Raw genomic sequence first — 23,723 nt, 5'->3', positions numbered from 1 at the left:
CATGATTTAAATTAGTAGAGGTAATGTTTCCAGGGTTAAGGGAAGCTGGTCTGTGTACACAGTAACAGGCCACAGCGGACGGTCGGTGAACTGATGGCCCCTTTAAAAGCGCACAGTGACGTCACGTATTTTTGACGGGAGGCAGGCAGCGGGAGAAGAAGGCAGCAGCGGATGTGTCCCGTGTATCCAGGGCGAAGGATGCCCAGGGTAATGTCACCCGAGTATCCTCTCTCCCGCCTATCCATATCATGATTAACGCTGCCGGGGCGGTCGCCCGCAGGATGCCGTCGGTGGCCCGGCGGAGCGCGTGCTGGATAGCGTGGTGCCAGGCGGCGCTGTTCGGCGTGTCGGCGCTGGTTATCGTGGCCGAACGGACCGCGCGTAAGTGGGCATAGGATTCTGCTAGAGCGGGCTAACACTGCATACGAAAACATGGCAGGGCAACGTTGTTTTGGTGTGGAGGAATGTCGATAGCTGGAATGAATGAAACCGGCTCAGCCATTGTGCTTCGTGCTGGAGCTTTCCAGCAGCAGCAGAAACACAATTCAAATGGTGACGCTATATGGCAGGCGTTACTGTTGAATAGGCAAACCTAGCAAGTTTTGAATGCATAGCTATGTAACAATGGCATTGGTAGCCAAGCTGGGGCCAGAGGACCTCCAGGGGTCATTCACTAAATGATAACCTTCATAGAAAAAATGATACATATGGAATAATGCTCACCTTGAACACTTCTGTAGCACCCATCCCAGTAGAAATATTATTAAAATCGTAAAATAAATATTAATTATGATTTTATTTGGAATACTTAGGTATTGTAATGATTGCACATCTGGACTCTGTATTGGAAACAGTGTGCAGCAGTCTCAGGTGTGAGTCCCTGACTAAGCAGATCAATGGGGCAAGGGCAGGGCAGAGCCAGAAGAGGTGACTGGGTCTGTACAAAGTGTGACTTTGCCTGTAGAAGGTGTACCATTCCCATAAGATAAAAATAATGTGGTGCTCCCTGGCCTCCAAACTCGAATCACACAGGGAAATTAGTTTTTCAAAGTGATCAGTATGATGTTATCACAGTACAAGAGGTCTTATGTAATTAAAGACCTCTAATTGCAGGCTGTGATAAGGCCAGGAGTTAGACACTGGTCTTTTTTTGGTGGAGCTTATCATCAGAACAGCTTCCACTTAAATTAAAGGATAACTCAATTGAGCAAGGTGTATGTGCTCTTTCATTTCTCAAGGACTCTGATGGCTTATGCAGCAACAACATGTGTTATATCAAACATATCCTCAGATAAAGAATGGGTTTGTGTTTCAACTGCATTTCCTTTTGAAATCAGACAGGCCTTATTAATATGAATTCTCAACTGAAATCAAATATATCTCACCTGACATAGAAACACAACATACTTATACAACTTGTATCTGTGTGTCTGTATGTGTTGTTAGTGTTCTATTGTGTAGGGTTTTACCTCTGGAATGAGGAGACGCAGTGGGCGGGCCTCACTCTGGGCCTCTTTCTACCGGGGACAGCAGTTCAGCTGCTTAGTATGAAGTGGTATTATGACGATGGTGATGACAGGCGATGCTACCTCTCAATAATACACATACTGCACTTGGGAATCTTCAAAAGGTAAGATCTGTCACTTCATATTTTGAATAACGAAATATAGAATAATCTGCATCTATAAAATATGCTGTTAGGATTTCATCTAGAGATTAACAAACCAACCAAGTACACAGAAAATATATTCTGTCATTGAAACCTTCACGAGGAGGTTACTGTGTGTCATTTCTGTGGTTTATGTCTCTGTCTCCCTCTTCTGGCAGGCTATGGGACTGCATGAGGTCTGTGTTGCGCATGCAAGGCTCAGTGGCCGAGCTTGGAGCCTCTGTCATGCAGCAGGCAGATGTTTCTGCTCTCTGGTTGCTGGAGGCCCTCGTCCTCACGCTTCCACAGAGCCTTCTGCAGGCATATGTGGTTGTGTCCACTGATGTCGGCATCATGTCCCCAGGTACACTGATCTTAGCATGAGTTGTTCCATCTACATCTTGTTTGGGGCATGTAAATTGTAGAAAGTAGTTGTTTAATCTGCTTGTGTTTTTACCTTCAGTGGCCTACTGCTGTGGTCTGTGTTTGCTGTCTATTTCCTGGGCCCTGGTGCTGTACAGCAGAGCCTGCTGCCTGATTCGACCGGGCCACCTGGCCATGCCTCCGGCAGCGCTGCTTTGCCAGCTGGTGTGGAGGGCAGGCATGCTCAGTGCAAGGGTGACCTGCCTCATGCTCTTTGCCAGGGTCTTTAACTGGTGGGTCGTCGGAGTAGCAGGTGAGCAGCAAGCCTGGCAAGGAAGAGAAAGGGTGCAATAAAATGATTATAAATTATGAACACAGTCACTCACAAAAAACTGCTAGAAGACTAACCTAACAAGCGATTTGTATTCATTTAAGTAAAGGAGTTATGTAATTATCTTTATAGTGATGCAGCATGTCCTTGTAATCCAGGGTTTTACTTGCTTCTGCATTAGGATTTTCCTTTTATCTCCTTGTCTATTTTTACATTGACCTCCAGGTTTCCACTGGCTCACAGCCTCCTTCTGGCTGGTATCACAGCAACCAGACATCTGCACCGGCCCCTGGTGTTGGCGTGCCTTTAATGGCATTATGGGAATTGTCCACATCTTCCTCTTCCTCAACGTCAAAGATGGATCCTCCCGCTACCGCATGGCCAGTTTTTATGCAGTAAGATGTGACTTTTTTGCTTTATATTCCACCTACAGCATTGCCTCATTGACCTACACACAGGGCAGCTGCACACACACACAGATGTACACACACAGGACGATAGTTTGCATTGTCATTCTCACCTCTGCTACGTGCATAACAGTGACGTAAAGCTGTCTGCAGATGACTGATGGTGTGACCTTCTCTCCTCTTTCAGTTCATGTTCATAGAGAATGCCACTCTGCTGCTGGCCGCCTCCGACTTCCTCAGCGAAGCATCATGGGACAGCCTGACCCTGCCCACCACTGTGCTGTGTAGCTTCTTACTCGGTGAGTCACTCTCTGTCTGCGCCTCCTCTGTTTTGGAACACATTTGTCTCAGATGTTCAATGCTTATAATTAGACTAGTGTCAAAACATCTGATGATTGATGATTTCTGTGGTATCTGAGTAATGCAACACTAATGGTGATTCAGATTGTTAAAAACTAACTCTAAGTAGGAAACGTAGCAAAGACATGCAATACTAACAAAGATATTGATTGCAAGTTGTCATTTTTGATTAATTGAACATGATAAATAAACAGTAATACTTAGGGTACTAAAACCAACTGTTTCCTTTCCCCTGCATCCCAGGCGCTACCTCTCTGGTCCTATACTACCGGTTCCTCCACCCCAAGTCAACAGAGATCTCCCAGGGCACGGACCACAACCACATGGGCAGCACTTGTATAGAACGAGAGGAGTCCTCCTTCTCTTTCAGGGGTAAAAGCCTGCCAGATGCCTCTATTCAAAACCACGGCAGCTTCTCCCTCTCAGGTGTAGCTGGGTCTCTGCTGGAGCACCCAGGAACCTGTAGGGGCCGGGCCAACAGCTCCTGCCCCTGCTACCACCACCACTGGCTCCTCATTCGGCTGGCTCTAAAAACAGGAGACCTTGGGAAGATCAACAGAGCGTATGGGGCCGGCGGAGCAGCAGCCATACTGGACATGGAGGAGTACAACCAAGAGTTCAAGAGCAACGAAGGCATGACTATCACAGGGGCTGGCAGCTGCGAGGGGGTCTCCACCTCTGAGTCTCAGGGGAAAGGCCTGGCACCTCTCTCGGACTGCAAAGACGAGTTCCAGAGCGTGAGCGAGCCCACGTCAACTGAAGAGCCCGAGGAAGAGGAGGACGACAGCCTGGAGATGGAGAGCCCGATGGAGTCCCCCACATCAGATTTCAAACGGAGCTCGCCAGAGGGCAAGTCCGTGTTCGGAGACAGTCCGGAGCCATACTTCTGCCCCACAGAGTCGAGTTCAACCTTATATTTCAGCGCCGATCCTCAGTCTCCCAGCAGTGCCACTAACCTCCGCTTGGACCGGGACATTGGGGGTCTTGAACAGGGGGTGCGCTTCACCTCCATCCCCAGCGATCCGGCCCTTCACAGAGATGTACGTGGGCTCATGGGACGGGTTGGGCCACGCTGTACTTCCACTCCTAAATTGGACTCTGGAGTGATGGACAGTGTCCCTCATCTCACGGGTCCCAGGAGGCAGCTTATAATGTCCCGAAGAGATGAAGACGATAACTTCTAGGTTTCTCAAAACATAATCAGGGAAAAGGGAAACGGCAACTTATCCAACACTAAAGGAGTACACCAGCTTTTTATTTTAGAAGGCTGCTTTAACTAATCTGATCAGAGCTGCAGGGTGAGAAGGCTGGCAGAAATTCACCTCTTGATGTCCTTATATTAAGTAAAGTGTTGGGCACAGTATATGCAACAATTTTGGGATAATGCTAAGCTAGCCTATACTCTTCTCAAATCATAAATTATTTTTAATAGCAGTGCTTTGCCCACATGCTGGACACAGAGGTGAAACCCTCAGCAGTGTTTCATTAGACATGAAGATGATAATTAAAGAGCTAATTGGTCACAAAGGTGGTGTTTGAGGCTCAGACAGCTTCTACCTGATTCAACATTTTCTCTATTGTTTTGGTTCCAATGAAGCCTTTAAATTTAGTTTAACTCAACAACAAAGTGAACACTGCTTCTGCCAGATTGCAATTACATATTGAGGAAGTAACCCTGAGTTATATCAATAAATGTCATTAGAAATATGCAGCTGTTTTATGATATCAGGCAATTGATGGTCTCTATATTACATACCGAAACTGCTGTTATTCATGTTAATAATTGCCAGCCGTCATGAGAATAGAGAAACTATTTGTTTGTCTAGAGGGGGCATGAGTGTCTGACCTCTGAATCTTTACCATCTCAGTGTAAGCCAGAGTTTTGTCGGCCTTTTAAAAGCACAAGTATCTTCTGTATCATAATGTCTATTGCTGTGATTTTTTTTATTCCCATAAGAAAAGAGCAAATCTCCTCAGAAAGTTATATACTGTATTTTTTGTATAATCATGTCACTGGCATTGCTTTAAGCAGAGCTAGTCTGTCAACCTTGCAAAAACAGTTTTGATGTGTTATCTTTATTTACATGTTGACCATGTAATTGCTAAAAATGTATTTTTAATTTACATTATGTTGAGGGAAAAGTTTGTCTCAGGCACTGACTTTAAAAGCTTTTAAAAGTATATTGTGTAACAAATGGAAATATGCTAATAATGGTTCTTGTAGTGACTTTTTTATGTGCTCTCGGTTGCTATTTCTAGGGCACAAATGTATTTTTGCTCAACTCTGTTCTGTAAAAGCCGGGATGAAATCCACACACAAAGCAGTGAAATGATGCTGGGTTTTCTCGTGCACCCAGGTGACTGCCTATATGACATTTTGAACTGTGAAGTGCAAGGCCACTGGTGGCTTTAAATAAGCAATAAATAGCCTACATATTTGGGTGACTGGAATACAAGTGTTACTCATTCTTTAAACTTGGTGTTTTTATATTAATGGTATCAATGCAAGTCTTTTTCATATGTTTTAAGCATTTTTAAAGGGCACGGCTCAATACTAACACGTAGAAGTACACGTAAAAGCAGTGGCGGAAGAAGTACTCAGATATTTTACTTAAGTAAAAGTATAAATACTATGTTACAAGTAAAAGTCCTGCATTCAAAACCTTACTTAACAGAAATATTGGAAAAGGTATTTGCATAACAAAACACTTAAAGTACTTATTGTGCGTAATGTCCCATTTCAGAATCATATATGTAAAATGACTGGATTATGATTATTGACACCTATAATTGTATATCGTAGTTTATGTATTAGTTTATTATTTATATTTTGTACTTGAGTAAATGTACTTCAATACATTGCACCACTGAGTAAAATTCATGAATATAAGTAATGTAAAAAAAGATTTAGCACCGAAATGTAGTTAAAATGCCAGATGTAAATGTTGTCATCATGATCAGTGATACATTAATGTGGACATTTTTCAAATGTCGTCAGCCAATTTCAATTATTAATATATTGCTGGGTTGCTATGATATTATATCCCAATTTACAAGTGGATATATACCTGTATGTTGTATTCATAATTGGAGTCTGCATAGTAACTTTTAGATAAAGCTTTCAAACATATGTTTGGGAGTAAAAAAATACAATATTTGTTAGTATTAAGTAGATATAATGGACATGAAGCAAAGTTAAATCACTCAAGATTCCACCTAAGTACAGTATTGGAATGAATGTACTTTCCACCACTGGGGACCAACAGACTGAACGTATTGTGTGAATGGCCTCAAGAAGGTATTTATGGCACTCGCCCTTTAAGAAAGTCGCGCATGCGCAAATCAGTGAGAAAGTTAACTCCTGAACTTCGTAGTCAGAAAAAATTCTGAATTATAAAATAGCAGGGAAAACACCATTGGGTTGACATGGCATTTCGCCGAAGAAACAAGAGTTATCCTTTCTTCAGCCAAGAATTCTTAATTCAAAACCATGCGGACATCGTCTTCAGTTTGGTGATTTTCATTTTGATTGGATTGATGTTTGAGGTGAGTTGAACTCAGATTCTCTTTTCTTCCATCGTCTCTCAGCTGTTTTAAGATGGCAAGCCCGCTTTACATTCAAAGATGTAACTCGGTGCAAAGTGAAAACGTATTTGCTTAAAGTTATCTTGTTTGTAAAAGTCTTTTCCTGTTTCCCTTCTATCAGTGGAATCAGTTCCGCGGATAACGTTATGGTGGTTGCTTGCTGTAGTTTTTTTCTTTTTTTTTTAACAAGTTTTGGGAACAAGGAATGTTACTCTGTTCGTAATACAAGAAGCAACGTATGATTGAAAACTGAATAAGCACTTTACAGCTGGAAACAACAGTGTATTAAATGCAAAACGCATGTTTGTTTTTTTGCGGGTTAACGTTTAAAACGTTGGTGTCTTGCTCTTAAATGTCATTCCAAGAGGTTTTAAAAACCGGGAGGCAACTGAACAACTCTTATGTTGGCATTGCATATGTGGCTACTTGTAAACAACATAATGTTACTTATTTGTGTCCTAAAATGTACGTTTTACCCTTTTAGACAAAGTATTGTCCCAGTTTCCAGCAAAGGTAGACCGCTGCAACATTTTTGATTCAAAGATGTGTCAATCTGCACAGTAAACCCGGTTAAGACGGGAAGTGAAGCGTTTTCAGCTTTCAAATTAAAAGCATCATGGAACGTTTGATAGAGTGGGCTTTTATTTTGAAAGCTCAGACGGAAGCATTACTACTTTTCGTCGCTAGCTTCATAGTAGTAGTTAACTGCCACGTCTCAATCTTTGAGGTAGGCTCAGCAGCTCTAATAAACACTGATTTGACCTGAAGGGGTTTCACTTTGATATACCGTAAATGTATTCATGAGGTGTTATTGGCTAAAAGCCTCTGCTAAGTGCGCACAAACACACTTTCCTGGCCGAGCTTTTAGCAAAGTTTCAATCCGGAACCCTGGTAGTGATCACACAGCTGGTCGAGTAAAACACAAGTAGGGGATTTCCTTCATTTTTCTCGTTTCGGAAAAAAGAGAACTACCGTGGTACAGCTGGTCTTGAATTTGACATTTTGACGCTGACAGGTCACCTGTGGCTTCGGTGTGCAAGGAATGACTGGTGACTTGTAGCTCTGTGGTGCCCAATCTGGGGCCAGGGGATGACTCAATCATTTTAAACCAAGACTTTTGTACCTATATGTGTTTGATTAAGAACAAATCATGTCCCAAACCTGATTGGACCTCAGCAATGCTTTAAAAATAAATGTGAAGGCTTACAAGTTGATTAATGGGTTAGGAAAAAGCTCTACAACACATTTCTATGATCTATGTAGTGTTAAACCCTTAATTCAAATAATGGATTAGTGAACTGAAGACTGTCACTACTTGAATCACTTGTATAGCAAAATATGCAAATAATAATGTTCTGATTTTAGCTTGTAAAATGTGATAATCTTCAATTGTTTGACGTTATAGAGACTTCATGAAAGATCTTTTACATCTAACTGTCAGATAGTTTTAACTCTCCGTGTTCACCAAAGTTACTCAAATGTAACAATCTAATATCTGAAAATCGCCATTTCATAAACTAACATCACATCATAGACCACTTGAGGAAAGGGGCTGCAGCTAGACACAGCTTAGTTTAAAGGGGACACAAGCTAAAAAGGTAACATTTTGTGTGGATTCATGCCATTTGGGATGCTCAGTTAAAGATTCCACTTCCTAAGTCAACACTAGTTTCCTAAAACCTTGTATTCTCATTGGCCTTCTTTCCAACTACACACTCACAAGCAGACACACCTGCCACAAACACACATTCATACTTTGATGATGCTTTGATGACCGGCCTCTTGAGGTTCACTGAAATATGTTGTGGATTACCATGTCATCTAATTTTCCAGGCAACAGCCAAGACGGCCATACTGTTCATTCAGCCTCAGTACAATGTCACCACACTATCACCAGGTATGTAATGAAGTTTAGAATCTTTGTATGAAATACTTGTTAATTCACAGTCTGTGATTCATCTACCAATTTTGAACACATACATGTCATCAGTGGTGTAAAGTGACTAAGTACATTTACTGAAGTACTGTACTTAACTACAATTTTGAGGTACTTGAGTATTTCAATTGTTATGCTACCTTCTACTTCTACTCCACTACAATTCAGAAGTAAATTGTGATACTTTTAGTCCACTACATTTATTTAATAGGTTTAGTTACTTTATAGATTTGGATTAATAATGTGAAATATAAATCAACACTTAAATAAGACTTTAGTTACACCTGGAGTAAATTCACCAGCTACCCTGCAGTATACAGAATAATAAAAACTAGCTGCACCTTTACCAGCTTTGATAACACATTCATGCATCAATAATTATAATCAAAACGCATAATATATATTATTCTGAAATGGACAAATCTGCATAATGAGTACTTTTACTTTTGGTACTTTAAGTATGTGTTAATGCTAATGCTTTTGTACTTTTACTTGAGTAACATTTTGATTGCTGGACTTTTACTTGTAACAGAGTATTCCTACACTCTGGTACTTCTAATTGTACTTGAGTACAAGATCTGAGTACTTCTTCCACCTCTGCATGTCATACATTTCACAGTTTTGCTTCTGCGTAATGTGATATGATTGCTTGGTTTACCTTGCTCCAGGATGTTTACCACACCTATGATTACAATCATCTGCTTTGTGTGTGTGTTCGACACCCTCTTTGTGTGCTCAGAGAGTGAGGTGACGTTGTACCATTACGGATGGAAGGACTCCGCCACCATCCTCTTCTATTTCTTCATCGCCATCATCCTCCACGCAGTAGTGCAGGAGTATCTTCTGGATGTAAGAACCCCGCACTGTGGCACACGCATCATCACGAGACAGAGAAGTCCTTTTAATCTGAAATGATGGTCTGAGTCAAAGACAGAGAAGGACAGCATATCTTGCAAATGTCTTGCTGCACTGAAAAACTGAAACCTTGACTTTAATTAAATGTAATATGTCAACAAATGTCACATAACTGTATTGGGTTAGTGGAAAGCAATCCCAGTTGTGGCAAATGTGTTGACATAATACATTTAATTAAAGTCAATGTTTCAGTTTTTTTATCTGGTCACCAAAAAAGACAGCACAGCAATGTTTAGATAATACAATTAGTGTGAAGGGTTATTTTATCAGACCATAAATTCCTAGGAAGTTTTCTCTTAAAAGATAAAAATAATTTGAGGAGATGTATTTAAACTCAAGTAAATATCAATTCATCATTCATTTTCTTTATAAAAATAAATGTTCGCTAGTTTATACATTTAACACTGCATATGTGTTCCCTATAATTATAAAATATAAAATAAAAACAAATTCAAAGGAACATTTTGAAAATTGTTAGGCAATAGTTTTGAAAAAATAAAACAAAGAAATGGAGTTACAAAAAAGGTTTTCACAAATACATTAAATATAACGAGGTACAGGCATTGAGATATGTTCTCACTATTAGGGAAAAGAAAGCATAGGATCTTATTGCACTCATAAAAATTCCCTCAAGAGTATGCTATTTCTGATTATTTTCAAGTATATGTATTTGCATACTTCCAGTGATCGCATCCAGCTGCACGTAAATTGACATTTAAAACAGCGCAGTTTCAAAAGCACCATATTAAAAAAACTCTAGAGCAGCATGCTGACAGTTTTTCAGAATAAACAGACTGACATTGCAGGAAGAGAGAGGGAGCATTCAATCCATGTGAAGGTATGAGCCCTTGTGTCATTGTTTAGAAATAGGCCAGTGAAGAGGAATGGGGTTTTATTTTAGCACCATCACCACGGTTTCCTACGTGTCTTGAAAGGAATACTTCTTCAGAGAGGGCTTTTCAACAGCAGCCATAAATAGTATCCATGTCTTTCTTGCCCTAGTTATTTTACCGTCTGACACTTCCTCGTGCATGACAATTCCAGCAGTCTGTCAACAGGCCAGCCATAATGACGGGACCCGAGCGGCATTCACATGATCTCTGTTATTGTTCATGTTACAGAAAGTGAACCGGCGCCTCCACCTCTCCAAGAGCAAGAATACCAAGTTCAATGAGTCGGGTCAACTGGGTGTGTTTCACTTGGTGTCAAGTGTTTGGAGTTTTTACGTCCTCATAACAGTGAGTGTTTTTTTTTATCATATCATATTCATCGACAAGTCACTAGTTTAGGAAATGTGACATATAATCTAGAATCTTAGCAAAGATAAGTCGTGTATTTCTCTCTCACACACATTAATAGACAACGGTATAAAGTGTTTTTTCTTCTCATTTCTTTACTCAGGAAGGATATCTCCTGCATCCCAGCAGCCTTTGGGAGAACTATCCCCATGTAAACCTCAGGTATGATGACTGATATCTCACTCTGTCTGTACTATAGTTAATACAATGTATATACAGTTTTACAGCTGGTCAGCATTATACTAAAATAACAAAACATATTTTCTGAAGTCTCTACATTTAAAAATGTATATTAGGGCTGCTTTTTAGTTTATTTGTATTTATTTAAAAGCCCTTCAAACATTCCCCAAAGCCTGAGTAGAATTCCAGATGTCTCCGACCCATAGTCCAAACACCAAAAGTATTCACTTTAATATCATAGAAGGCTAAGAAAAAAAAAGAAAATAAATCACATTTGAGAAGCTGAAAGCAGTGTTTTATTTCCTTAAAAATGTCTATGTTAAAACACCTGTATTTTGCAATGCATTGACAGATATTGTAGCCAATCAAACCATGTGTATGTGTCTGTTGCTTTGTAATCTGACAAAACCTGTAATTACAAATGATCAATTCCTTTCACAGACAAGGTTTTTGAAAATATTATATAATTTGTCCAACCCAGGGCTGTTAACAGAATGCACTATTACAAGTAGATTATGGGACAAGGCCATATTCAGTTACATGTCTTCTAATGGTATTTATTTCAGAATAAGCTTGAAAATCAAAGTACGATAAAAAGAAATGCCACACATAATTCAGTTTTTCTCTTATCATCATTTCCTGACATGTGCACCTTGCACACAGAGCCACAACTAACCATGTATTATTGAGTTTAAAGTCGGATTATTCTCCAGTTTTGGTAGAATCATAGTTTAAAAAAAAGGCATTAAAAAACACAGTTAACATAGGGAATTACTGGATTACTTGGTTATGTCTACTCTTAACCAGGGTTCTTTATTTTTTCAACAGTTGCGTATTCACAGGGGAACAAATCAAACTAAGAATGTATCACTGTGACATCTGTGTACATTTCACCACCTCTTTCTCGTTTTGACTTATTCCTACTTTCGTTCTCTGTCTGTTTGTGGTCCAGGTTTCAGGTGAAGTTTTTCTACCTGACTCAGCTGGCCTACTGGCTCCACGCCTTGCCAGAGCTCTACTTCCAGAAAGTACGCAAGGTCAGTAAGGAGGCCTGGGAACTGGAGGAGTTCTGGAGTGTGACGAGATAAGCTGTGTGTGTGTGTGTGTGTGTGTGTGTGTGTGTGTGTGTGTGTGTGGTTGTGAATGCACTGCTGCTGTATGCATATAACACTGAGAGAAACAACTAAATAAAGGCTTCAGGATGTGAAAATACCCTCACTTGTTTTTTCAGGAGGAGATTCCTCGCCAGCTCAAGTACATCTGCCTGTATCTGCTGCACATCGCTGCAGCCTATTTGTTGAAGTAAGCAGGAAAACATTTCATTACAATTTAAATCCTTGATAGTGTGAAAAGACGTAAAGGAGAAAACCACCTAATCCATCACCTGGCTGTCCCTTTTTTCCTGTGTAGTTTGACTCGTGTAGGTGTGGTGCTCCTCTTCCTCCAGTATGTGTCCGAGCTGGGCTTCCATATTGCCAGACTCTTTTACTTTACCGACGAGAACCATCAGAAAGCGTAGGTTCCTCGCCGAGTTTAATATTATTAACTTGACTTAAAAATGCTTTTATTCTCTCCTCCTCTCTTAGCTCCTATCACATTTGTTTTCCCCAATTTTGACTCTTTGTGGCTTTACATACTCTGCAACTTATTATTTTAATTACACCATTCTGTTTGATTTGTTTGATGCTGCAGGTTTAACATGTGGGCGGTCAGCTTTGTGTTTACGCGGATGGTCACTCTGACCCTGATGTTCCTGGCTGTGGGCTTTGGTTTGGCTCGTGTAGAGAACCAGGGGCTGGACTTGGAGATGGGAAACTTCAACAGTGTACTGATAAGGTAATGACATCTGTGGATAATCATTAATTCTGTGGCACCACAATTACTTTTTACAGCTTTATGGTCAAAACACAGTGCTGACTTTCTGAAACTCACAGTAGATTTAGCCAGGAATTTTGACATTGATTGACAGAAAATGGCTCTTTTAATTAAAAATAAAAACACGTCACTTAGAAAAGATTACATAGGGTTTCATTGTGACATTTGAAATTAACAATTCACTTTCAAAAAAATAAATAAACATTAAATAAAAAACAACTATTTAATATATAATATCTGAAAATTCAGTCATTTAATTAGTTGATATATTTTATTTACTTTACTCCTAATTTTAGTGCTATTATTTCTGTTAAAGTGTGACAGCATCACTGTGAAGCAACATAAATTGCCGTTTCCTTAATCACAGAAACAATAGTTTTCAAATATGTCAGTGAGACTGTGGTACCCTCGTTGTCCCTGGCAATTTTTGGCAACTTGTTTCAAATCATAAAGCACCAGGGTCAGGAAGTAATTTGACAACATTTGCACGCAATGTCAGGTCCATTTAAAAATAAAACACACACACACACAATTGCTAATGTGGCACTAATCGTCTTGCCTTTGGCCCCCTCCAGGATGACTGTTCTGCTGCTGGTATGTTTGATCCAATCTTGGCTACTCTGGAAGTTTATCCGCTTCCAGCTGAAGCGTTGGAGAGAGTTCAGACACGAACAGGCTATTCGCAAGAAGACTGCTGCAAAACAACCCCTACGACCACTGAAGAGAGACTCACGTGAGTCTCACTATACTCACTATAAAACCACTGATTTATTTTCCTAATAGTTACAGATAGCCAAGCAACATATAATAATGCTACGATATTCAGTAATGTCTGTCTATTCCTTACTTAAAACACGCATTTTCGCTTTCTTAATTTGTGCTATCACACTGATTCTCTATGTGCTGCGTTAGTAGAGATCCTGACTTCTCTCTTTTGTCTCTCCTGCTAGTTGGTAACCATGAAAATGGCGTTCTTAAGGCTGAGAATGGAGCCTCTCCTCGGATCAAAAAGCTGAAATCCCCCTAAGACAACACACTGACTGGCCTGAACAATGGCCTTAGCTCCGGCTAAGGTTCCTCATCAGCACAACAGGAAAGATGGCGGCCGCTGACCACCAAGCCTCCTGTTGAGTTCATCCTGAGATGTTAAAGGGACTCAGTCGCTACAGACTTAGGCTTGAATGCTGGAAAAAACGAAATCCAAGGAAATCCCTCGAGCCCAACAGACATTTACTCTTCATATCAGTATTTTTTATACATCCATGCAGCCTGCTATCCCACGGATAAGGAGCACCATTGTATGCAGAATGATTTAAATTGTGAGCACAGTATAAGGCACACGTGACTCTGTGTGTCAGTGCTGAATGTGTCGATGCATATCCTCATACGTAAGTACTGTATTGGCTGTAGTGTTGTCTGCGGAGGCATTGAGCCGGCTATGCTTGTTTTCTAGTCTGGTCCATTGGAGCAGAAAGATGTTACTGATGATATGAGCTCACTGTATGCTGGCTTTAACGTTTCCCCTTTACCATGTCACTGAAGGGAGTAGTCACCTGGGCTCCTCCCTGTCTGCTTAAAATCTTCCATTTGTCACTGGTCACTTAAAAGATATGCATCAAGTATGTATGTTGGATATTACTGCATGCCATTCCATTTTTCTCCTTTACATTTTTGTTAATTACTTTATTAAATAATGCATTTTTCTGAAATATTCTGATGGAAGTACTTTTTCTATATATGTTTCTCTATTTTAATTGTTTACACTACATATACTCAATGTTCTAGTGTTAGTTTGTATTATTTTCGAAAAATGGTTGCGTTTCCGCGGTGGATAAAGAGACAAACTCATGCATTATGACAAAGACAGTTTATACCCTTCCAGACCTGGTTTGGTTTTGTGAGGCTGAGAAGACAAGATTTTATAGAATAAAATGTACTTGCTTCAATCTAGGCCTCTAACATTATGAGATTTTTAGGCCATGTCTTAGGTGACCACTTGATATATAGGAGGGGTATTGTAAGGTCAACCATACTGACACCAAACAGCTGTTGAATTTTTATGAATTTTTCAAAAAATGTCAGAACCCACCAAAAAAATTCTGCAGCAGATTCAGTATTTTCAGTAAAGGCGTTAATTTGTGATATGATTTATTTGGGAGTGAACAACTTTTTGAAGCAATCCAGCCTTCCTTTTCATCATGAAGATGGCTCTGCTACATCATCACCTGATAAAGAATGAAAAACAGAACATTGTTGTGTAAGTAAACTTAAAGGAAAAAAATGACGTTTTGCTAGATTGATGATTTGATTTTTTACCATTTTGGTCATGTGGCTGGTTGTTTTCTGTCCTCACACCAAGCTTCTGGTGAATAGAAAGCAGAGTCTGATGCGGGATCTGGCCGGCGTTGGACTCCAGGTAGTTCAGCACATATTGGTCAGCACCGGTAAGCACAAAGCGACGGCCGAAAACTACAAAAACAGAGGAGACGGATGCAATTGGAACAGTTTTAGATGTATTTTCTATTGATCCCCTAATGGGAAATGCATTTAAACCATTATGACTCAGGCTGACATTTTTGTTACAGCGAGTGTTACCGTTACACGAGTTCTACAAAGCTGCTTTTGAACAAGACAATACATAAATTCAGGCTGTTTAAGTGGGAAAGTTACCCTGCAGAGTGGCTCCAATAGCAAAGTCCGCAGGTGAGTAGAACTCCGGATTCTCCACTGTAGAGCCCGGTTTGGGGATGCGTGTGTCTTTCAGGAACTTTCCAGCAATGATACCAGAGTTGCGAGTGGGCTTTTCATAAATACTTATCATGTCATTAGCCAGGGAGTAGGACAGTATGAAGAGTCGGCCATCATCGTCAGGATTCTGGGATTCCTAGAATGTCGGGAACAAAGGACGGTTTCAGCAAGGAGAGAAATGATCTGGTGTGGTGCTGATGTTCTCATAGATGTTGACTCACCATCCTGGCACTGTAGCACAACACTTTGTTGTTGTTTTCTAACATCTTCAACACGTTCTTTTTGGGAGGCTCAGGAATTAAATACAAACAATTCTGGAGAGAGTCTTCGAGGGATCCAAAACCATTATAGGGAGGAACCTCCTGTAATGAATGAACCATAAGTAATTATTCCTAACATAAGAGGAAAAGAAAAGAAAAGAGAGATGAACATTTTTAGTTTCTCACCTTTTTCCTCAGCTGAACCAGGGTGGTCTTGTTTGGTACCTCTGAGGGTTTCATCTGGATGTCAGGGTGGTTCTTCTGGTAATATTCTTTAGTGAAGCCATCACAGTCGTACAGCAGGAAGCGACGGCCCCGCAGCTTCATCGTTTGACCCGTCTGGAAGTCTTTAGGAGTGTAGTACTCCTCTACTTCTGCTTTGGAAACCTCCAGCACACAGCTGGGAAAGTTCTCTGGAAGTAATAGGAAGAGTAACTTGATGAGTGTTGATTCTTTTTTAAATCTCTCTTATGTTGTCTATTTTATGAGCCCGTTCTGCTTTAATGTAGACAGTATATGTTAAATATCGTTCTTCTTTGTTTGTAAAATTATTACTTTTTACACCTAAAACAACATTGTACTGCATATATTTGTTTAAAAGAAAATGCTACATAAATAAAGTCATTATTATTTTAATATTTTGAGTAAAATAGTAGTGGATCATTATGTGGATTGTGTTCTTCATGCATAAGAGACACTTGTATGTACTGTACATGTCTGGACACAAAGTGACAGCTAACCAAAGCACTGTATGAGACCTAATGTAATTCTATACAGAGCTGAAGCTGACTCAGACTGTTGCATCTTACGAGGCGCAGCTTTAAATTTCTTGGGCAGCTTCTGTCGGTGCATCAGGATGGGGAATGGATCGCGGCCGCTGTTGACTTCGTGGACCTCTCTGATCTCCACTGTGTTGTCTCCCAGGTAGAACTGGATGGTAACGGGCCTGGTGTCCGCGAACAGAGCGTCTGCATCATCCAACAGGGCAAAGAAACGCAGCACCTGAACGAGAAGAGGTTGAAACACTGAAACTAGAGTTGGAATACATCACTTATTTGAAGCTTTTCAGTGGTTCAGAACACTGCTTAAGGTTAACGTCACATTTTTCATGTTTTATAAGGTCAGTTCTATACAATTGGATCCTTGTAACTGTCAATATAGGCTCAATCTCAAAATAAAGAAACACATATTCACAATTAATGAAATATAATGGTTTTGATTAAGCTAGGATAAATAGTTTGTCCAACAGATACATAATGCTTAACTCGGTAGTGTGAATGGCGTCTCCCTATCTAAACGATTTCATTATTTTAGGTGCAGTCTACTGAGAGAGGAGAGCAATTTTTGCAAGAGCAAATACTGTATAACATCATGGCAGGTATAAAAAGGTATACGATATTTTTGAACATCTTATATTGTACTCCTGCTTCGCTGTTAAAAACTGTCTGGTTTAATGTTTGAAAATGAGTTCCTAGTGAGTTTGGATCAGAGGGACTTTACCTTTCGATCCATGTCGATAAATTGTTGCATCTGGTCAAAGCTGGAGGGTGTTGTGTGGGAAGGCAGAGTACTTTTTCTACTTTGGCCATAAGGATCCACAGGCATTGGCTCAGGGTCATTCAGAACAATGCCTTCACTTTCCATGAATTCCTATAGATAATAAAAAAGAGACATATGAGAGAGTATATGAACAACAATGTATCCATGTTTATCTAAGAGACACAGAAAAGATAACTAAGATACACAAGGCACTGCAAAAGCATTCAAGTTAGAGTTGTACCTTAGTGAAAGCATCGCACTGTGTGATGTGGTACTTGACCCCGTACACCTCCAGGTCCATGCCAATATTGAGGTTCTTCCATAGATAAGGCTCCCCTTGTTCATTCCTGGGCAGACGCTGGCGTTTAATCCGTTCCCCCTGCGGTATCCCAGAATTTTCCACCCTGGGCTCAAAAATGCACATGCTGTCATCCTCAAGGTAGTAGTAAATGACCACGGGGCACACACGATGCTGCTCCTTAGGGGAAAACAGGATATCTTCCTCAAAGTATGCATAAAACCGCAGCACCTACAAGAAAAAAGAGTTTGGTGAGGAACAGGAACCATGAATTAATTAGACCAGCAAAACATCTTCAAATACTGGTCTTCTGGGCCTGGTTGTACCTTCTTGTCAAGGGCCACGTAAGCTGGGATGAAGTCTTCAACTAGGCCTTGTTCTTGATAGGAGCCATGAGTAATGTATGGTGTCTCAGAGGACAACTCACTGATCTGCTGCTGGATCAGCTTCTCTGATAAAAGAGGGTCCTGTCCAATGCCCACAGTGGGGCGACGAGGCAGAGCAAAGCCATTCCTGTAGACCAGAGTCTGGGAACGATGGAAGGCTGACTTCTGCATGAGAGAGCATTGAGGAAGGAATACATTAGCTCTGGCAAATTGCAATGGGAATACACATATTTAAAGTGGACCTATTATGCTATATTGGAAAAATATATTGTAGGGCCATACCTATACAAAACATGTCTGTGAAGTCTTTTGCTTAAAATACCAAACAGTTCACCCATTGTAGCCATGCCTCATACTGCTCATACCCCTCTTTTGCAGCCCTGTTAGAGAAACTCGGATTTTGGGTCCTTAGCTTGAAAAAAAAAAAGAGGAGGCGGAGCTAATGCCTGATCAGAATTCTACCGGAGATAAAGTTAAATTCTGCTGTGATAAAACGCCATCCTGCTCTAAACCACATCAAAGATTATTTCTGAAACAGTATGAAGCTCAAATGCTTTTTCTCTTGCGGGTTTATCACAAGGTGAGTTCCTTTTTTTATTTCCTGCTTTTTAAACACATGTGCTCAACAGCAGTGGTTCTCAAATGGGGGTACGTTGGAGTACTGCAGGGGGTACGTGAGATTTATTTTATGTTAATGAAAAAAACAACATAAGTAATGCATTTAAACAAACTACTAATAGTACATGAATTACTTTATTCAAAGGTTTACAGTAATTCTGGATAATAAAATGGGAAAAATAAACGGGGTGCTCTCTTTTCCTCTCCCTCTCCTGACAGCCCGTCAGTCTCGTGCAGCTCGCTGAACCTGTAATAAGTGACCCGACAGTAAAGAATACACATATTTATAACTAGTATAGCTAGTTCCAGAGTAGATAAACTAGCTAAGTGTGTTAGGTCTAACTCTTAGTGTATTTAATTTTGCTCCACTCAACGGTCCGCGGCGGAGCTGTGATCATGCAGAGCTGCGTGTTCTCCGTCAGCAGCAGCTGATCTGATCTCTGATCTCTCTCTCGCGTCCGGTTATACTTCACTCGCGTTTATGTCCAAATCTATCAGATCTAGCTAGTTCTAGCTAATGATATGACTGCCTGCTTATCAAAGGACACCTAAACAATAAGCGTTGCTTGGCAACGGCTTGTGGCTGCAAAGTATAGCGCAGCATTATGCATATGTTTATATGAGGGGTCAAAATCCCATGCTCATAAAATGCTCATCTTTTTTTCTCTTCATTCTCCACGCCCCTAAATAAATAAATATACCAATTTTAGGAAAAGTAACGAAGTTTGAGCAGTGTGGTTTTTATATTAACAGAGTTACACATATTTCAAAATGCGAAGTGTAATAACTGCAGTTTGCCTCCCTGTCAGAATGACAAAGATCCTCAGTGAAGCACAAGCCCATGTTTCTCACTATATTGTAAGTACAACTTATTAAAAAGATCAGTTCAATGCAACTAATGTCGTCTTAGTGTTATTGCATGATGTTCAAATTGGTTTGCCATGAATTTAGTGATGGATTGTAAACATTTGAAATGTAGCATTTAAGTGTTTCTCAGTTACAAGGTTGTTGTTTTAATAAATCAGACACTGATGGTGCAGTGCTGTACTGTACCTCTTTATATTGGCATTTTTTCCTTAACAAATTGTTTTTGCGCTGATCAGGGGGTACTTGGCTGAATTTCAAAGGGGGTACATTATTGATTACGGCCAAAACACGTCAGGCATTGTTTCTGATAGCAATTTTCTGTGGGTCCGCTGCCGATCTGACGTCAAATCGGCAGCGGACCCACAGAAAATTGCTATCAGAAACAAATCTGTATCCGCCCGCCCTGTTTTGAAAAGATTTGGGTACGGAGGAAAAGAGAGGGTTTTATTTTCTGACGCTGCGTGAGTTCCCCGACGCACCGGGGACACATAGCCTATTTATGTATAAAAGACATCACAAAGTGCATTTTGCATGATAGGTCCCCTTTAAATCACAGATACTACACTCAAAGAACAGTTATAGGCCTTGCACATGAGCGTTTTTGTGTGCAGTCATTTCCATTGTTTTCAATGAACACGCGCTCAAAACATGTTAGGGACGTCGTTGCGGAGTTGAAAATAGTTAAACTTTTGGAACGAAGCCGGTGGTGCACTATTAGTCATGTGACGAGGAACAACCAATCCCAGCCGAGAGATATCTTTACTTCCGTAAACATAATTTTACGGCAAATATGGAGAAGTTCATATTAGTTCATTTCAGTGCAGGTTTATCGTTGCCCTGACTTTGTGTCACCAATATTCATGTTATGAGCACCGCTGCTAAAATGTCACACCATCATATCTTAAGAGCCGGTGTCCGCCACAGACACAAACACGCACGCACACTAACGCACGCACACTTCGGTTTCTAGAGAAAACACTGCTGTCCCACGGACAATGACAATATAAAAGTAGCCGAACAGTTGATATTGTAACTTGTATAGCTAATAGCATCGTTAGTTAGTTCTGAATAGTACCGAAATGGCAGCAAAACTGCGGAAATTATTCTGCTGTATACTATAGGAATGCACTTTGCATTAGGCTAAATAAAGAGGACAGCAAATTCTCTTCCCCACTAAGATTACATTTGACACATTTTCCCCAAAGGTTAGAGACTTAAAGCGTATAGCGAAGTTTGCAACATTTGCATTAAATAAAACCTAGCAAGTTTAGGTGTAACTTTTTATATTCTTACCCTTACATCCCGAAAATTGCTATTCATGTTCAACGACATTGCCGGTGTCGTAGTATTTTTTCGAACCTACACAAGGTTTTAGCTTTTGTTACCGTGTAAAACTCGGACAGACAACCACCTCGTTGTTATTTTTGTTGTATCCATGGAAACGGAACGACAGCAACATTTTGAAGCAAATGTTAAAGGAAAACAAATATTTATGAAAACTAAATGATATTCAAAGTGGAAACAAAAGGAATGAAATAAACGTCCAGAATAGTAAGATCTTTTTAATGACAGGCATTCAAAAATAAATATAAAAGCATCCATGCACTCAAACTGAAGAGTTCTTACTTCACCAGCAGGGGGCGACACACACCAACACTTCTCGCTCCACTCAATAACAATATGTCATCCATCACATCCATCATAAACACATATCTTGTGAGATATAATGACCTTACTGTACTGTTTACGCTCTATTTCTGTAGCATGACATTAGTATGAGATCAGAACAGTAAGAACATAGTACAGAGCATGTAGTGTGCATGATTGGGCTATAATACAAGCATTGTGAACATGAACATGTGCAAGATTAAATCAAACAGTGGGCAAGTTTTTTTTTAACACAGTTTATTTCAAACACAGGAGTCATAATTTGGTCTCACTTTACCAGCTATCGGCACATTTTATCCATTCAAATTCAAACACAAAAACTGTCTTTATAAAAAACGATATATATTGGCAGTCTTTATGTGGATGACCCTAATATGTCCTGTATACTCTCATTTAAACTTTCAGTCAGGAAAAATACCAAGCTTTTTTTAAAGAAAACTATAACTATTTCTATGTTGGAATCCAGGGCAGTGCACACAGAGCTGGATTGACAATAGCTTATTTTATAGAACTGGCAACATGATTTAAGAGACGCAGATTTGCTCGTGCACTGTGAACCTTTTTTCAGAGCTGGTTCCTTCTCCAGATGGCCATGAGCAGCGGTTACCACAATCATCTGGTTTAGCACTGGTACCTTAGAAGTAATGGCACAGTTGACCTGAAATTTGGGTGACGACCAGAAAAATGATCTCTAGCGTATTTACTGGTACAAAATTGGCATATTCTGGTTATGAACATTTACATCCAGGGAGAACAGCAAGTGCAACGTGTGACAGACATATTTTACACATGCTCTACTTCGGCAAAGCAACAGTAATCATTAAACGAGAATACATATATGATAAGCTAAATTTGGAATATCCAATATGACCAGTTATAGGGTTATATACCAGCTGCACTCATGACAACAGTGACCTAATAGCTAGAAAAGGCACCGCACTGTGAATTAAACATACTGTATCAAAAATAAGATAAAATCACTAAACCTCTTTGAGGCTCTTCTTTTTCTTTAAATGCTGACATTAGCTGTTTAAATGGGCTGATCCCCTTCTTAGGAAGCAAATACATCAACCAAACACAGAAACACTAGGATTGCATCCCTGAGGTGCCAGACAAACCTTCGCCAAGTATAAAAATATCTCATAATAAACCATACTTGAGAACAAAAATACACAACATCAATAAACTATTAAATATTATAAAATAGATTTCATAATGGATGAGATGAATTCCCTCCAAAATATATTTTGGTTTTTAGAAAGTTCAAAAGGCAGCGTGGTTATTTTCTGTGGAAAGATTATCTTACATTGTCCCATAGTACACTTCTTTCTGCTTTATGCCGCCCCTCTGTAAAGTCCAACCTTGAATACTGGAGGGTGCTGAGCATAAAGCTCCAAGTGTCCCAGTCTTTTTCAGGTGACCCTGCATAAAACAGATCCATCTGAGGCCTTGGTCCTCCAGTCACTATGCCCTCTCTGCAGGCCTGTGTGTGTCTAAGGCAGCTAACCCATAAATCCCTACTTCAAAACGGCCTGCTGAGGTCACGGGCGACGCGCTGTAGCCTTTCACCCCTCGCTTCCGGCAGAAAGAAGTGAGCTTACCATGCAGAGTGGGAGCTTATTCTCTTACTGAATGGGGTACAGCTTATGATACCCAGAGGAATATGCAAACCAGCAAATAGGGAGGACTTTTCCTTGCATCTCCAATACCTTCCCCTGTTCTCATCAGTGAGTCCACAGTTTGCTTATAAAGCTTCTTAAGGACCATGTCTCTTGCCCCAACCCAAGTGCATCCTAAATTGTGTTCAAGTCAAGTAAGCTTTACATAAAAAAGCCCCTAAAGAGTCCTCAGTAATAGCGATTGAGGCTCCGTGTCCCGGGGATGTCAGGTTGCCCGTTCATCCAGATCTCTCGGATGATGCGCTCCCTCTCCTCCAGCCTCTGCGCCCTCTCCAGCTCCTCGGCCGACGTGAACACGTTCATGTTAAGCGTGCGTTCAAACCGCCGGTGTCGCCGCGCCGACAGATCTGAGGTGGTTTCCCAATCTGAGTCCGAGTCACTTGATTCGGAGGATGAGTCGGCAGGGCGCGCTCGTTTCTTGGCAGGAGGCCGCTGCCGAGGCTGGCAGTCGGTGCGACAGGAGATCTGCACCACCAGGGCGAAGAGTGTGAGGAAGAGGCCCAAACACACGCCGCAGACGAAGAAGAGCGCTGCCCTCTCTGGGTGGTCTTGAGGGGGAAGAAAGACAGACGACAAAAAAGGTTTAGTTGATTTCATACAGAACACATGCCTTTACAGTACTGCTCCAAGCTCATTTCTTTCTGTTTAAACTGAGGATTACAGCTCTTAAAAACCTCAGACAATTGAGAAATACAAATAAAAAAGGCATACAATTGCAAATATTACTATCATGTTTAAACAGAGTTTCAATTAACTTTTTAT

The 23,723-nt window shown here is 40.5% G+C and overlaps 4 protein-coding genes across 4 annotated transcripts in view; 2 read left to right on the top strand and 2 right to left on the bottom strand.

Annotated features, from left to right (window-relative positions):
- The first annotated feature begins 179 nt into the window (after nt 1–179).
- Nucleotides 180–5,554, top strand: xkr5a (XK related 5a). Its single transcript, XM_034143309.1, has 7 exons — nt 180–381; nt 1,447–1,630; nt 1,828–2,012; nt 2,112–2,324; nt 2,568–2,737; nt 2,937–3,048; nt 3,353–5,554. Exons 1-7 carry the CDS (start codon nt 249–251, stop codon nt 4,291–4,293), a joined length of 1,938 nt encoding a protein of 645 aa, XP_033999200.1. The 5' UTR covers nt 180–248; the 3' UTR covers nt 4,294–5,554.
- An 879-nt stretch (nt 5,555–6,433) lies between these two features.
- Nucleotides 6,434–14,607, top strand: tram2 (translocation associated membrane protein 2). The gene is made up of 11 exons (XM_034143669.1): nt 6,434–6,655; nt 8,528–8,591; nt 9,370–9,479; nt 10,667–10,783; nt 10,947–11,005; nt 11,976–12,060; nt 12,255–12,325; nt 12,434–12,538; nt 12,716–12,859; nt 13,474–13,631; nt 13,849–14,607. Exons 1-11 carry the CDS (start codon nt 6,536–6,538, stop codon nt 13,923–13,925), a joined length of 1,110 nt encoding a protein of 369 aa, XP_033999560.1. The 5' UTR covers nt 6,434–6,535; the 3' UTR covers nt 13,926–14,607.
- Nucleotides 14,608–14,666: 59 nt separating this feature from the next.
- Nucleotides 14,667–21,019, bottom strand: efhc1 (EF-hand domain (C-terminal) containing 1). Its single transcript, XM_034143668.1, has 10 exons — nt 20,908–21,019; nt 18,070–18,294; nt 17,687–17,974; nt 17,407–17,556; nt 16,716–16,908; nt 16,093–16,319; nt 15,868–16,008; nt 15,569–15,782; nt 15,215–15,367; nt 14,667–15,123 (listed from the first exon to the last, which is right to left on the bottom strand). The coding sequence occupies exons 1-10, from the start codon at nt 20,944–20,946 to the stop codon at nt 15,095–15,097; spliced, it is 1,659 nt and encodes a 552-aa protein (XP_033999559.1). The 5' UTR covers nt 20,947–21,019; the 3' UTR covers nt 14,667–15,094.
- A 141-nt stretch (nt 21,020–21,160) lies between these two features.
- LOC117493562 (protein eva-1 homolog C) overlaps nt 21,161–23,723 on the bottom strand; it is a 71,987-nt gene continuing 69,424 nt past the window's right edge. Inside the window, exon 8 of the mRNA XM_034144190.1 lies at nt 21,161–23,509. Within this exon, the coding sequence (XP_034000081.1) occupies nt 23,130–23,509 (380 nt within the window). The 3' untranslated portion in view covers nt 21,161–23,129. The remainder of the gene's footprint in view (nt 23,510–23,723) is intronic.

Source organism: Trematomus bernacchii, unplaced genomic scaffold (assembly GCF_902827165.1).
Source record: "Trematomus bernacchii unplaced genomic scaffold, fTreBer1.1, whole genome shotgun sequence".
NCBI lineage: Eukaryota > Metazoa > Chordata > Actinopteri > Perciformes > Nototheniidae > Trematomus > Trematomus bernacchii.
The sequence above is the reverse complement of the archived record's forward strand: the minus strand, read 5'-3'. Positions and strand labels throughout refer to the sequence as shown.